Below are 16,613 nucleotides of genomic sequence, written 5' to 3'. Positions count from 1 at the left end.
ACTTACTCTTCCTGCTTGGCTGTTTGGGTTGTTGGTTTTCTTGCTTAGGGTGTGTTTTTTGGGTGGGTGGGGTTTTTTTGTTTGGGTTTTTGTTTGTTTTTTTTAAAACTAGAGGAACTAGAACTAGCCGGTCAGTCCCTGAAGTGACAGATGAAGACAGATCCTTTCCCATGCTGTTTCCTGACCTGCTGAAGGCAGTCACGAAGCCTCGAGCAGGAAAGCACTTAAGTGCTGGATGAAATATATTTCTTCCCACCCTCGTTTCAAGTTTCACTTCCGAAATACATGATGACATCATAGCCCTGCTAGGTCTCCCCTCCTCCCCAGCCACCTTGGGGGGGGGGGGGGGAGGGGGGGGGGGCAGGCCATAAACTTAATTGATGCAGTTTTAACAAAAAAAATCCCCAAACCTTTAGGCCATATTTTAGAAGTATAGAAAAGAAAACGCATGAACTTATTTGAATGCTTAGCTTGCTTGTTTTTTAAACGTGGCCAGGTTCTCTAGGGTGTCCCTTAAGTCTTCCAAGTAGATTAAGACAAGCTCAGATGGAAATGAGCTAAAGAGAGTGCGCGTGGCCTGGAGGAATCAGTTCCTTGAGGATAAAGACGATTGATCTGTGTTGGGCTTGTTGCTCTGACTTGCAGGTGGATATTTGCAGTGCGGCACTGGAGAGAGAAGGGGAGGATAGCAGCCTGTTACTTGTACGGAGGCTATTCTCACAGGGAGAGGGCTGTACTGAAACCGTATTTTAGAGTGGCAGAACAAATCTTAGCTCTGTGCAAAAGTACGTTACTAAATGAACATTTGAAATCATATGGTTTAATCTTACAGCAAATTCATTAGCTACAGCTCAACTTATATGAGACTTTTTACTCCATCTGCTTACATGGCGCTAACTTCTAAAACTAACAGGAGGAAAGTCAGGATATAGAAACACTTGATTCGGAAAACGGCCAGCGTTGTTGCTAAGGAGATGACTGTTGTTAACGTGCTGGAAGTAGGCTCGAGCTAACGGATGAGGCTATTACAGCACCAACAATCTATCTCTGTGCAGGAAAAAAAAAGCACGTAATATATTGCATGTACAACAACTTCCTCCTTTTCTATAAAAGACTTTTAGAAACCGGAAGAATCGGTGAGTTTGCGCTGTGCTACTGAATTGTGGAAGCTGTCAAATTAGCTGCTTAATTTTGTACTGTACGGCTCAAGAATGGCTATTTAATGTTTAAGCCCATTTCTCTTGCTCTTTGCAGCCTTATCTTTCATTGGACTTTTGGGTGTATGCTTAGTTTATGAAACCAGGAAAGCAGTACTGAGACATCTGGTCTTAGGTAAAGGAATACTGAGCCCTTAGTGCTCTAAACTTGTTGATCCCAGTTTGCATTAAGTGATACTAAGTCAGTGTTACTGTAGTAGCTTTAATATCGTCTCTGATACGTTATCCTGTTGTCTATTGCTTTCTCATTTCTGATGCATCACATATATTACACTTACTCATTTCACAATTTGTGTTTGTACACAAAGTTAGATTGAAGTCAGTCGGAAGACTTGTGGCATCAAGACTCCTTTTTGTTCATCAAGTGCATTGAATTGTATTCTGACCAGAAAACCTGAGCGCTGTCAACAGATGTGCTAGTGATCTTTTGATGTTCATTTCCTGTTACTTTTAGTAATGTGTCGACGCACCGTTTGGGTTGGAGGTGTGTTTCTGATTTTAGGCTCTCCTACTCGGTGATGCAGTTTTGGTTATATAGTGCAGTTCTGCAAGCAGGTTTGGCAATTGTCTACAGTTCTTGTAAGCTATCCTCTGTATGTTCTTACAGGCGGGCAAGTCTTGCTGCTCAGAGACTCCAGCTGTCTTCCTGTAAACTAATGCCATGCTGACACTTACTGCAGGCAGAAAAATGTAGGCACTCTTGTGTGCATGCTTGTCTGATTAGGGATGTGAAAAGAGGTGACTGCTAGGTGACAGCTGTGCTGGAAGAAGCTCTGAACCTGAGCAGTTCCTCCAGTGAAACTATTTCTTCTGCTTCTGAAGGACAGCATCGTTAATGTAGTCTATTTTAATTGTGTTCTGGTGGCAAAAGATGATTAGTATTGGTACTGTCTGCTAGCGCAGACCTAGCTGAAGAGTAATATGACAATATCCTAGTGACCGTGTAACTCTTGTATAATAGTCCCGAAAATGGACTGTGTGGTAGAAAACTACAAATACAAAATATTCTAAGATGCTGATAGTTGAACTGAAATTAAGGAAAGTATATGAATTTGAGGGGCCTTTTCAGATTTCTAAGTGACCTCGTTTAAGTGAGGACAGAAGTCTGTGTTTTTAAGGTATGCAAAAATTAATGAAATTTAGATTGCATCATAAGTCTGCTGGGTTCTCTAATGCTTGCTGACCCTTGGGTTCAGAAAACTGTGTGAAGATTACTTATGGTGCAATAGAAGAATCAAAGGATCAGCTTATCTTGAGAACAGAAGGGAAGAGGATGGGTGTTCAGTTTCTTGCTGCTCTGGGATTCTTAGTCCAGGAGAATAAATAGAGCACAGTTTACTACGGAGTCTGTTATTGCTGCACCGCATCCTGGGGACTTGTCATCTGTGGATGTCATTGGGCTGTCATGAGAGTCCCCTTCTGATCAAGTGTGGGAAAGGAACTTGGTGGTGCTCGATTCTCCTCAGCCTTCTTCAGCTAGGTTTCCACCTGGAATGTAAGATTGTATTTCTGCTCCTGGTCTCCCTTTTCCTTTCCTACCTTACTACCTTCTGTGTGACTAACGTTTACATGCATGACCAGAGTGATAACTACAGCAGTAACTGAATATGGCTACATATAGACAGGAACTGGGGTTTTGTGTCTTGTGATGGCAGATATACCCACGTGCTGTGACCTTCTCTGCAGGAGAAGAAACACAAAATCTGCGTTGTCTCTTTTGCTGTTGTCTCATGTTTAAAGAAGTAGGATTAGATTAATTATGATCGCTATGGCATTTAAAGCTTAGAGGGACTTTCCTTCCCAGATGATTTTTCCTTTTAGAAGGAACAAGTAAGGTTTTGTTTTATGTCAGCTGACTTGGAAGTTAATTGCTTTAGTTGATCGGAAACACGCAGCTATCATTGCTATATCGGGCTGTGATGGCTGTCTTCAAACAGTTTCAAAAAAACTCGGAGGTGTAACTTTGTACATAAATCATAGGTAGTCTGCTAGAATGGTCTGAGCTGATGTGGACATCTTGAACTATCTAGATCTCGTTTAGGTAGCCACTTTATATTTTATTTTGGAATATAAATAAAATCACTTTCATTTTTTTCTTTTTTTTTCGAACTAGACAGTGAAATATTTTGTCCTTAAATCCAGTGCGTCTCCCTTATGCTTCCCAGCGCACCAGAAGAACTACTGCTGTATTTCTCAAAACGTAGTCTATCAACTGAGAAACAGTCAGCAGGTTCATATTAAACAATATTTCCAGTTAAGTCAGATATAGGCGTGTAGTAGCTTCCTTTCTTCTTCCTCTTCTCCTATCTGCAGTATTTGGCAATGGTTTGTTGCTCAGAAAAGTATGAGAATGGCCGTTCTATGCTATTACGGGTACTCTGGAAGAAGGGGAAGATTACAAAGAATAGAGTGAAACGTGCATTCAGACTGTTGGCCACATTTAAAGTCAAGGTGGACAGGAGATGCTCCAAGATGAAAAATTGTATGCTAGTGACTGGAACCTGTACATGTTGTCGCTCTTTCCACCTTTTCTTGTTGCCTAAGAATCTAGAAATCTGCCAGAGGTGAGTAACTTCAACAGTCTCCAGAGGATGTTGCAACTCAGTGCTCAAGGGCACCAATCCCATGCAAGTATGAATATGCAGAAGTGTCTAGGCTTGGGAATGCACTTCTCTTGCTTATTTCCTTTCTGTTAGTTCCCCTACTGACCAAAATAGCATGTAAAGCCTCTTAAGTTTGTGTGCCTACCCTATAGCTGCAGCTTTTAAAGTCAGTGGGTCAGCAGCCAACTCTTATATCTCATTGACTGTATATAAGTCTATAGCTGAACCACCATCTGTTGTGATTTAGAGAGAGAGGGGATGATTTTTTGAGAATTATATTTAAAAGAGAAGACCTTAGTGTAAGTGGTTTAGAAAGACTACAATTTATTGTTTGCTCAGCAGGCTAGACCCAGGTAACGAGGGGAGAACCATAATCCATTAAGAACAGTAGTACCTTCTCATATTTGTGGTGCCATATCACTGCTGACTAAAACTCCTTTCCTCATGGACCCAGTGAAAAACTCTTGTTAAGACATGAACTCATGCCAGAAAGAGTTCAAGAAGCTGTTGGGATCCTTGGTGATTCTAGGCACAGTCACCATTAAAAACTGTGAGGGTCTAGTACTTCTAAGTCTTCTTCCAAATGGGAGCTGCCTAGTCTTGGCGCCAGTAAACTGGATAATGGTGGCTGAAGAGATGTAGATCATCTACAGCCCTCACATCTGGCCTCTGACCTTCTTGCAAGACAAGTGTTTGCAGGAAGGAAAGCTGCTTAATACACCTTGCGCTTGTTGCAGCAGAACTTCCTAGAATTCAAAGCAACCATGACAAGCTTTTGTTTGCTTTCACTTCTTTCTTTGTTCTTTAAAATCCTTGCTCTTTACAATTTGTCCTCCAGTCCTTTGTAACAGACTTATCACCAATGTCATCACTGATAACCAAAGATGAGACTTCTGTACCTCTGTTGAGGGGGAAGAATATTGTGTAAGCAGGGATTACTTTTTTGTCATCATATCTGGTTATTTTAGGTCACTCTATATGGAGTAATTCCTGAACCTGCGCGTAGCACTTCTGTTAGAAGGTTTCAACTCTTGAGCTGTGCCCATATCTATTAATGCACGACTCATATCTACGCCAAAAAATCTTTAAATTCAGCTGAAAGCATTAAAAGTTGCCTCTGTAAATACTGTCATCATTTGGACTTATACCAGCCTGGAGAAAAAAAGACATTTAAAAATGTATTAAGGGATGGAGAGTAAAGCATCTGTCTGGGTGAGATGGGTGGATTTGGACAAAGTTCTTTGAAGCGTTATCCAAATGCAAAGGATAAAAAGATGAGTTATCAAACAGTTGATTTTTGCTGACCTGCCACATACTTAAGATTTTACAGCAAAAGTTGCACCAGATGAACAGGCAGAGAAATCTACATAGTCCTGGTTATGGTTGTATGAGGCTGCAGATGTTACCTTCTTCTGTTGCTTTTGGTTTTCCTAGCCTGCTTTTTTGCTATGTTGCTGAGACAGGGCTTAAGAAGCAGTTAGTGCTGTCTGTCGGGGGAAGGAAGGTGGACGCAGTGATTTAATATTAACCTGTTGATGATATGCTTACCAGCTCTGAAGTCTGCAGCTGAAACTCCACGATGAGCGTATTAGCAGCTGTTGGATGCATCCTCAAAATCGTAGTTCTGGCTTCACGCTCCTTTCTCTGGCATGTTTCTTTTACCCTAGGGAAGTGACACTTGCAGATCTGCTACAGTCTCCTGGGTTACCACCTCCTCACTGGGGCAATAACCCAGTGTGGGGAGAGTGTGTTAAATCTATTTCAGTCCCTCCAGTCTGTACGGCAGTGTTAGTCAATAAATACTCTTGGTCTTTAAAAGGGAAACTGCAAAGCAAAATTAAACTAAATTGGCAAACTCCCTAGCGTGGTAAACAAACTGAGAAGTAAGAGTTGTGTCAGTGCAGAACTCTTAATTCACGTCTGGGAAATAAAACTGGGCTCCTGAATCTGGTAATAAGCTGACTTTTTTTATCCTTAAACTCAACTACTACTCTTTCTCAAGTGCTCTCATTTGAAACTGTCTGTAAGCTGTGGGTTAGCTGACTAACCAGTGTTTTTCACCTAGGCCTAAATAAAATTGCAAGGTGAAGTTGAAGTTTCACACATCTCTGTAAAGGCCACTGTGTAGGATGAGCTAGTGCTGCTTCAGAGGCTTTTTAGAGCAGAGCAATTTAGAAGGACACGCTTAGGTGCCAACTTTCAAAAAAGCTGTAAGTTCCGGAAACTTTGAACTTCTCCCTCCTAAGAGAAGTAACTGTTCCTCTGTACCCTGTTTTGAAGGCAGTAAGCCTGTCTCCCAAGGCTATTAAAAAAAAAAAAAACAACCCCAAAATATATATACATAAATGTTCTAGGAGATGCCTGGGAAGGACGTGTCCAAAAGCAATTTTGATACTTATATTCTCAAGTATGAGAGAATATGAGTATAAATATCTTGTATATGGATCAAATATGTAACATTACATGAGACTTAAGACCTTAGAGGATTTGAATCCTAATCATGCTGTTCCCCTTACCATTTGAGCCTCCCGATTTTATTTGTAACTCTTCCAGCTAGCTTTCCTGGATGTGTACTAGTGGTATTAAATATGATTGAGGGGAGATTTCTAGGAAGCCATCTTCATTGTCTCAACTTGCATTTTATTTGGAAGATTCATCAGCTGCAAGCCTCCTTTCCTGTCCAGAGGTCAGATATGTTGTCTATGAAAGAGTACATTTTATCGGTTGGTAGAGACTTCTAGCTCCCAATTGCTGTTCTGGACAAAAGCCACCTAGGCTGAGCTGGTTTAGTGAATGTCTGGTGCTAGCCCATCCTGGTTTATGCCTTTTTCTGGTCTCTAAATCTCATGTGAATGTTTGAAATGCTGAAGAGGAGGAGGGGGAGTTTCTTACAAATTGGGCTATCCAGAAACTGTTGTAATGCATTAACATTGATTACAGTGCAGCAAGCTTTAGGGCCCTCAGGCTGATAATCCAATAGCAGGTTTGTGAAGCGGTCTTGTGTTAGACTAGTTCAGGTACTTGTATACTTTTGAGTGCTATTTTAATAAGCTTTCACAAGAGGGCAGAGTAGAATTTGCTCCGGGAAGCATAATTGTCTTGACTCATGTGTATCTAGAAATGACCCAGCTCAGATTCCTTTGGTGTTACGACAGCACCGGCTGTATTATTCATGCTGTCCACCTGTATCACATACCTTCCTGGGTGCTGTGCGGCTCTTCAGTGTCTGCTCCCTAATGGAGAGTCCCGAGGAAAACCACAGCCTAACTCACGTGTCCCTCCCCCGTGGAGGGATGCTGGTGAGTGGAGGAGGAGAGGTCTGTAAACATGCCCCCTGCACCAGCACTGCCAATGTTTGTTTGTCATGGCTAAAGCAATCACGTAGCTGCTGTTAGCACAAAAATCTTGTAGTTGTTAGCACAAGATAATGCTGTGGCACAGATAAGCAAGCTCTTTGTAGTTTGCAAACGTAATAAAGGAGATACTGCTTGAAAGCAGCAAAGCTTCCTTGCAACATGTTGAGGTGTGGTAAAATATGACCAAGAAAGCTACTTGAAAAGGAAATACTGCGTATCTCTAGCTTTATGAATCTTTAAGTATGTTGGGCAATTCATTTATTACAGTTATTACGATAATACCCAGGACCATCATCCTTGTTGAAACAGTTTAGAGTCTGCAGAGAAAACTAGCTCCCCCTGCCCTCTTTCTTTATTGGAGGACAAACTGAGTTAGGTCTTTATTCCTGGAGCATCTCAGAAGTGTAGTTTCAATTCTTTGTTGTACCTCAATACTATGCATTCCAGTAGTTTAGCTAAAAGAGCTTCTTCGGATCTTTCATCACTCTTGAAGAGTTTTCTGGCAGGTTATCCTGTACAATTCAGTGCTACCTCAATTAATGCAAGTCAGTTGACATTTAGTGTTATAATATTCTCTGTATGTGAAGACTTTCCTGTTCTTTTTTTTTTTCTTCCTCCTTCAGGTTGACCCCAAAGATTACACTTTTTCTGGACTTAAAGACGAAACTGTAGGTCGACTGCCTGGAAAAGTAGCAGGGCAACAATTCATCATTCAGGACTGTGAGAACTGCAGTATCTACATATTTGACCATTCTGCTACAATCACTATTGATGATTGTGTAAACTGCCGAATCTTTTTAGGACCAATAAAAGGCAGTGTGTTTTTCCGTGACTGCAAAGACTGTAAATGCGTAGTGGCCTGCCAACAGTTTCGCACTCGGGACTGCAGAAAGCTGGAGGTATTCTTGTGCTGTGCCACCCAGCCCATTATTGAGTCCTCCACAGGTATGAAATTCGGATGTTTCCAGTACTATTACCCTGAACTTGCTTTACAATTTAAAGATGCTGGACTGAGTATCTTCAATAACACATGGAGCAACATCCATGACTTTACCCCTGTGTCAGGAGAAAATAATTGGGGCCTTTTGCCTGAGAATGCTGTAGTCCAAGATTATGTTCCTCTGCCCAGCTGTGAAGAGCTGAAAGCTGTCAGAATTTCTACCGATGCTATGAGGAGCATAATACCAGTAACTCGAGGGCAGAGACAGAAAAGCAGCGATGAATCGTGTTTGGCCGTGTTTTTTGCCGGTGACTACACAACTGCAAACGCCAGGAAGTTAATTGATGAGGTAAGCGACCTTTGTCTGCGTTCAGCTTTTTGAATTTCTAATTGGGCTTTCCTCTGGATAGCCTCCGGTGCTCACTGAAGGGAGAACGCAGAGGCTCTGCTTGTCTACTAACCATACCAAGCAACTGCACTGTTTAAAACCTTAAAGCAAGGTAAGAGGCTGGAGTTCGTCTGATCAGACAGTTGTTTTACAGCTGACATCCTGTGCCTGGCACATCTATCTTCTAATAGTTCCGGTGTACTTTTCCACCATGGCACAGCATGGCTATGTTCTGAAGAAAATGCATAGCTGATTTGATGAACTTGGCCGAATGTAGAGTAAGTGATTGGCAATGCTTGTGAAAGGGATATAGCCAATTAACTTGTTAGCTTATTGCCCTGAGAGTCACAGCTAACAAAACTGTCTGTCCTGAAGGTTTTTCCAGTACTAACAGAGACTTTAAAAAAAATGACACGTTAAATCTTATCCCTCCTGCTACCCAGTATTGGAATTTTTTTCTGGAAGAGGCAGTGAGTGTTTGTCACGGCTGGTCAGCTGTCTTCAATTACTTAAATAGCTGGTGCTGTCTTTTTTTTTTTCTTTCTTTCCTGTGAGGCAGCAGCTCCCAAGCTTGGCTGAGTTTGGACTTTCCTGGGGCTAAAATCTGGGAGTGGCTGGCTGCTTTTAGTGCCCTGGAGTGCCAGGGATGACAGAGCAGAGCCAGTAACCATGAGCTACAGCTTCTGAGAGAGGTATCTGCAAAAGCTGCTGATCCCGGTGTTTGTATGATCAAGAAAACAACCAATGTACCTCCTTCCCTTGGATTTTTAATTGCAAGGAAAGAAAGCTGTAGGGTGTTCCCATGCCCCCACCCCACTGCCCAGCTGAATTTTTATGGAACTGAGTTACTAACAGCTACTTGAGTGAAGGGAGATAATGATACTTATGGATTGGGGTGTTTTTTTCTGCAGAAGGAATAGCTACAGTAAAGAGGATAATAGATGTGTTCTCCTGTGTTAGTAGTTCTTTAGAAATTAGAGTTAAGAAGATGCTAAAAGACTAGTTAGTGAGATTCTGTGGAAATCTTACTGCTCTGTAGATGAATGGATGCTTTGGAAGTACAAATACAGTTGCTCCTTCTCCACACGCTTTTAGTTTCATACTAGATTTGAAGTAAAAAGCTGTGTGTGTTCGAAAGTTTGTAACTTTTTTGTCCCAAAATGGAAAACTTCAGCAGTGGATAGATGAGAGTTTGAGCTAATGCTTGACTGAACTATTGCAGACTAATGAGAACTAACTGCTTGACTCCAGATGCTGAATGCTTTTAACTCCCATTAGTTTCAGCTTGTGAGGGATTGTGGGGGAAAAAACCCACAACCCTGGGCCATAATATAAAACAAAAACGTTCACATTTACTCCTCTAGGTGCACTAGGGCAGAGGAGAAAATCTGGATGAATGGAATGAAAATAAACAGAAATGTAGAAAAAGCAAATGGTCTTTGAAAAGAGCAAAAAGGGTCCCTTTGCTCTGTGGCTTAATGTATATGGGGAAAATGGGTCTATTCCAGTGTAATCTGGATATTCAGGCTGAACTCTCTGCCTTAGAAGCATTTTTAACATGAATTCTTCTTCTGTTAACAGATGACTGGCAAAGGCTTTCAGCTGGTACAGACTAAAGAAGTCTCAATGAAGGCAGAGGATGCTCACAGAGTTTTCCAGCAGTGTGCATCAGAATTCATTCCACTGCTTGAAAAAGGTGAGTTTGTGTTGTTTTCTTTCTCTTCTTGATATAGAAATCTAGCTGTCATTAGTGAGTTCTGGAGAAGAAAGAGGAATGAAGGAGAAATTTGTGTTTCAAGGGCATCGTGTAAAGCCAGTTGAGATGAGTTTTGGAAGCCTCAATCAGGCCCTAAACCAGCCAAAACTCCTGAAGGCATCAGAAATGAGCTATTCCACATGTGTGTTGTGGCTCTGCTCCCCCTCTAGTGGTCCAACCGCATAGCTCAGGAGCAGTGGCACATGCAGATCTGTCTGGGGTGGTCAAAAGAAGCTCGTGCTTTTAGACTATTTCTAACTTACCGCTGTTGCTGCTCAACCACCTAGGTGTTCAGTGTTTCTGTATACATATTTAAGCAAATCAGTATAGATGTGTATAAAGCAGGCAAGTGTTGAATTTCTGTTTATAACTGGTGTACTGTCTGAGTATTTCAAAAGCCTTTTTATTGATCTGACTATAATTGGGTTTTGTCTCTTCCTGCAGGAGTACTGACATCTTGCCATCTGTTATATGCTAAAGCTCAATACATGCTCCCAAACTTAGTAGCAACAAGCAGGATTTTTTCATAGTAACATAAGAGGTCTGTGATGCTCGTTGCAAGAATAGGACAAAAGTTATTGTACTTACCAGATAACAGTCTAGTTTAAGGGCTATTTTGCACCCGTGTGGGAAGAAATAATGTGTTCAGAATGAAACCAGAGAAAGGGGATCTGCAAATAGTGGGTGAGAACAAGTCTAAAAATCAGGCAGTTTGCTATCTTGGGACTGAGGCAAAAATGCCTGAATGACTCAGTCCTACTCCAGATGTCTGTGAAATGGCTCACTATTTGAGCAGTGTAGTCTGACTCACTTCCATGATGCCCTGCGCTCCTTAGTGTTTTTGTGCTATTGCTGCCTTTCAAGAAGTAAAACTGAAATCCTGCCAAAGTCTTTGCAAAAATGAGCGTGGAATTGCAGATATTTTCTTCTCAGATAACACTGCACTTTGAAGCTATGGTTAAGTGTTTTTAATTCGTTATCCTGCATTATGGCTGCTCAAGGAAAAACCATAAAATGCTTCTTGCAAGCTTCACAATTCCCTATGGGTTGAGAAATCTACTGTTTCAATGCCAAGCTTAAAAGCAGTATTGATTCTAGATGAAACTGTCTTCTAGGTCCAGTGGTTGCTTTGGAGTTCAATGGAGATGGTGCTGTGGAAGGATGTCAAAGCACTATAAATGAAGTTTTTAGTGGAACCAAGGTAAGCTGGTGTATTGCTTTATTGGCAGAAAATGTTACAGAACGTCTGAGATATTTCATGGTCAAGCTGTAGCGTTGATATGCTGCACGATCTTTTTAGGTTTCTGAATAGTAAAATCTGACTATCCTATTTTTTTGTTGTTTTGGTTTTTTGTATTCAAAACTCAAGTTGCTTGTCGGAGACAAGAAAAATTGCCCTAGGAAAAAATGTACTGAATCCCCATATCCATTGAAGAACAGAAGATTTCCACTTAAAACTGTTATTTCGCATAGTAGTAAAAACAAGTTCTGTAAGTATGGTAGGGAAAAGCTCTGCTCCAAGTCTTATACTGAAGTCTGCTTTGTGATGTCCTAGCCTATTAAACCCTGACAAAGATAATACGATGGTATTCAACTTTTTTCAGTGTTTACTTTTGCTGTGTAGGATATTGCAGAATACCTTCCTTCAAAGGCATTTTTCTTTTTTCTTCTGTCAGCTTGTTTTGCTGTAGCTTCTTTAAACCGCACCTCCTCTTCGCTTGCTGTCCCCGTTTCTCTGAATGGCAATGGTTTTGAGAAAGTTTCTGGAAACAATTCGAGTGCTCCTGATAACAAGAAAGTGACAAACCCTTTGCTTTCAAGCAGCTGCTCAAAGATGACTAGAATGGCTTTGAGGCATAGTGTCCATACAGCTCCTTGCTGTCTTTCAGTTCCTTTCGAAAGAGTTACTTGGAACTAGATTGCTCAGTTTCTCGAAAACAGTCGTCTTGTAATAAGTCATCTCAAATGCAGCTAATGTTTGCTTTGCTCATGTTTGCTATTGCACCAGCAAAAACCTAATGTGTGGCGGGCCTTAATTTGGCTCTCTGAGTCTGGAGAATACTAGAACTACAGTCTGGGCAGTGTTGTGATACTACTGATTCTTTTTTGTGATGCAAAAGTCATCACTGCAAATTTTACCATACAAATGGCCTCTTTAAGCAGGAGCTTACAGTGGCTGTTTTTAGTGTGGTTAGCATATTTTTTTTTTTCATACAGAACAAAGCTGATACTGGGTAGGTTCTTCTAGATCTCTTTCTCTATTCAAAGGCTGAAGTGGTGTAAAACTTTATTTGTTCTAACAATTAATATTTTCCTCACTAAAATGACTGGTGTCTGTTGTTACAACACTATGAATGCCCTGATCTGAGATGCATCCAGAAACCTCAGACTGTGCACTTCATGCTGTGAAGTAAGCATTGTTCTTGAAGGTGATCTGTAGTGTTTGGGTTCAGTTCCAAATGTGTGATTACTTACTGCATCTGGATTTAAAACTTACGTTTACAGCCTGGTTCCATGGTAAAATCTACCTCACTTAATAAATACTTGCTGCACCGAATTAAGAAGCAGAACCTTGGGCTTCCTGAGAAGTATGTATTTTTATTTAGCCAAAATGTAACTCCAAAACTTCTGATAAACACTGCATTTGTGCATGGATCCCTAGATAATTCAATATGAGTACATATTTTTTAGAAAATGTATTTCTTTCTTGGGACATAATTTAGAAGTAATTTAGGGAGTAACAAACTTCAGAGTTAATTCTAAGGTTCAGGAATGCTCTATAAAATGGTTTCACCTCGTTGTTGGCTGCCCTTATTGTGTTTGAGAGTTGTTATAGCGCTCAAAGAATGATAGGTATCCTTGATCAAGAAACAATGACAAAAGCTCTTAGGAAGACATGTATCCTGTAAAACTTTGCAGGAGATTAATCTGCTTTTAAGCAGGTGGCTACATTTGCATTTGAAAACCACAGTTAAAAATTATTAAATTCATCCATTAATAACCTTAATTTCACCAGGTTTTTGTTTCTGAAACAAATTTGATAAACAACTCTAGATACTCTAGTAAGGGTAGAAAAATTCTTCAGCAATTTGAGCTCTTTGGTAGAAACAACGTGTTACAAGGAGAGCTCTGCGCTGTGCACTTAAGTGGGCTTCCTATTTGTATGGACTGGGTATGTCTAAACTCTTTAACTCTGACATTCTTTCTGGTGTGACCTCCTGCACTTTTTTTGGCATGCTTTCCAGTATTGTTCCTCCGTCTCATCATTTATTCATAAAATACTCTGCAAAATATAAATTGTATTATCCTGGTAGAGGAGGATGCTGAAGGAAGGTGTTCAACTGTTGTGACCGTGGTACCAATTGCTGTTGCACCAAACTACTGCCAAATAATTAGTAGATGTTCTCAAGTCCCTTCAAACAGAAGTCTACCGTGCATCCAAGCAACAGTCTAGGAAGCTACTTTGTGATGATTCAATCTTTTTTTTTTTAAATTAGAAATTTACTGGACAACAGGATATTAATCTTAAAGCATAGTTCAAGTAAACCAATTCAAGGAACTGTCATAGTTTACATTCACATGGTATTCTGAGCTGAAGCAGAGAAGTGGTGACTGTAGGAGCAGTCATATGGAATAACCCATTTCTACAGTCCCACTGCACATCGGAATAGCTCAGTTGGCTGTGCCAACACTGATGTTCTAAGACAGTGATGATTTCCTTTTGAGGTATAAAAAATATAAGATAGTAAGAACTCAGTTGAAGTTTTTGATTGAGGCTATCACTTGCATGTTGAGATTGATGAACAGCCACAACGCTTTGTCTGTTACACTGAAATATTTGGGCATTGCCTAAGGCATTTGTAGTTGATCTGCTGAAAGCTTTCAAAGATGACTGTCCTAGAACTTGGACTTCACATGCGTTGATCAATTTTGCAAAATGCAAATGTAATTGAAGTTACTTAAACAAAAAAATCATCTGATGAAGAAGCAACTAAGTTTTTTGAGGGGAATATTGTGCAAGAGACTCTTTCTTACAAACTCTGCCTTTCTGTTAAAGTTTAATGGTAGTCTAAGGTTTTTGTGTGTTTGTTTCCTGCCCTTCTCCTGGACAGAGTTTGACTTTACCAAGCAAAATACATCTAAATGGACAGTAGCTGAAGCTGTGACCCCTGAATACTTGAGCCCAAAACTTTGAATTCCCATCAGTGGAAGGCTAGGGTTACTGCAGCTAGCATATCTGCTAGGAACAGGTGATGGTAACAAAGGGTGCATCAGGGCTGAGAAAATTTTAGGACTATTCTAACACACAGTGGAAACCAACAGAGTTGTGCCTCTTATGAAATGCAGAAATAAAAATAACCATTACTGGCTTCAAATGAGCAGAGACTACTTGAGTTTCTTTATTAGTGATGCATAACTATTTCCTTGTTTAATAACACAGGTTTTTGTATCGGAGAGCAAGGCATCAGCACCTCAAGATGTAGACAATTTCTACAACTTTGCTGACATGCAGATGGGAATGTGAAGTTTAACACGAAGGTGTTCACGTACGGTTTGTCTCGGCACTTGGATGTCACTTAGCTTGAATATTGCGGTAGTATCTGAGAAGTTTTGTCATTTGGTTTTGTATTTCTCATATAACCCTTTTATAAAGCTATTGGTGGTTTTAATACCATATTACCTGAACTGGAGTAAATGGCATAGCTCCCCACCCGCGTTGTGTTTCAAACTTGCATTTCAACTCCAGAAATAATGGAGGTTTTCTACTAACTTTTTACAGTGATTTGTAAACTTCTATTGACACTTGAATGTTTCTTGTCAACAACTAATGATAAGACGTATTTGAAAAGTGCAATGCTGATCCAAATTTGATGCAGTAGTAATTGTTATCTTTAACTCAGACACATTGTTTAGAAAGTGCATTTGTGTGAAACTCGCTGTTCAAAACTTTCCCACGTGCAAATTTGTCTTCACTGGGGGCCGGGGAGGAAGCTGTAGTCGTTGACTTTTTCTGAAAGCCTAGTCTGAAATGAATTCTCCTTATAGCATGCTTTCAGAAGCAGTGCGTGACTTATAAAATGTGCATCTGGCTTATTCCGCTTCAGCATCTTTTTTGAGTAAAGTTGTTTGCAGCAGCATTTATGCTGAGAGTTGTCATAACAGCATTCTGGTAAGTGAGCACTTGCCAGGCTTTTCTGCTTCGAGGTGAATTCTGAGCACGAGTGCTCTGCTGAAGATGCTCCAAGGTCTACTCGGGGGTCTCTGGCAATAAAGCTGCCTCCGGTATTTCCAAGTCATGTATGGGATATACGTGAGGTTCCCTTGGACTCGGAGCAATGAGTCTCTGGCACCGTTTTGTTTGCTAGAAGGGACATACAGCAACCAGGAGTCAGAGAAGGGCTCTGATGGCATTAAAAAAGCTCTTCCTCGCTAGACCCCAGGAGAAGGGTTTTACACTCAGTAGCAGTACTGAAAATTTGGCTGTAAAGTACTACACACTGCTGTAGGGTTTATTTTGGATTAACTCTAAAAACAGACCGAAGAAGTGCTACTAGCATTTTGGGAGATGCATTTGAATAGTGATCAGTAAGGATACTTATTGCTGTATAGAGCATATTAGACTGCAAATCTATATGGATATTAAATACATGATTGATGTATTTTTTCATATTACATCCTTACTGATTTTTCTACATGAACTTAAAGCTTATGTCCAGATTTACAAGCCCTCTGTAATACTTGAACAGATTGTGCGTGCAGACGCACAAAACCAAGTTTCTTAATTAAAATTGTGGCTTGCCAATTTATGTAGCCTGTACAATCCATTGAACGCACTGGGGCTGTGTTGAGGTGCTAAAGCAGTAATTTCCTCATTATGGTCATCTGTCAAAAGGGAAGATCTTGTGCATCTTAACTGAAAATGAGTCTCGATTCATCAGATTCACAGCTCTGGAGCTCCAGAAGTGGGTGGCAACAAACACATCTCTTTCTAATTTTTTAGAATTAGCACATGAAAGAATCTGTTCTCCTGAAATTCGTAATTCTGTCGAATTACGAATCACCCGAGTGATGTTCTGAGCTGTCACTTTTTTGCTACTAGGCAAATGCTTGCCCTTAGTTTAAACTATATATCAAGAATATGTCCTTAGGACCTCTTGTCAAAGTTATGCATAGATTAAATAAGGAAGAATATCTCCTGAAGATACTAAACCATTGGTGTACTGAAGGTAAGAAAAATGTCACTTTTGTGAAATGTTTTTTTGTTTTTTGTTTTATTTGACAAAGTGAAATAAAATCAAACTGCCACCAGAATCTGACTGGTAGTAGAAATTACCACTTATTTGCACTTAGTC

At 40.4% G+C, this 16,613-nt stretch overlaps 1 protein-coding gene across 1 annotated transcript in view; it reads left to right on the top strand.

The window, feature by feature from the left end:
• The window catches only part of RP2 (retinitis pigmentosa 2 (X-linked recessive)), a 61,231-nt gene extending 46,209 nt beyond the window's left edge, over window positions 1-15,022 (top strand). Inside the window, exons 2-5 of the mRNA XM_009331305.1 lie at window positions 7,800-8,465; window positions 10,086-10,200; window positions 11,376-11,461; window positions 14,702-15,022. Of these exons, the coding sequence (XP_009329580.1) occupies window positions 7,800-8,465; window positions 10,086-10,200; window positions 11,376-11,461; window positions 14,702-14,785 (951 nt within the window). The 3' untranslated portion in view covers window positions 14,786-15,022. The remainder of the gene's footprint in view (window positions 1-7,799; window positions 8,466-10,085; window positions 10,201-11,375; window positions 11,462-14,701) is intronic.
• Window positions 15,023-16,613: the final 1,591 nt, after the last annotated feature.

This window comes from Pygoscelis adeliae, unplaced genomic scaffold, assembly GCF_000699105.1.
Source record: "Pygoscelis adeliae isolate BGI_AS28 unplaced genomic scaffold, ASM69910v1 Scaffold149, whole genome shotgun sequence".
NCBI lineage: Eukaryota > Metazoa > Chordata > Aves > Sphenisciformes > Spheniscidae > Pygoscelis > Pygoscelis adeliae.
This window is presented reverse-complemented; position numbering and strand designations above follow the sequence as displayed.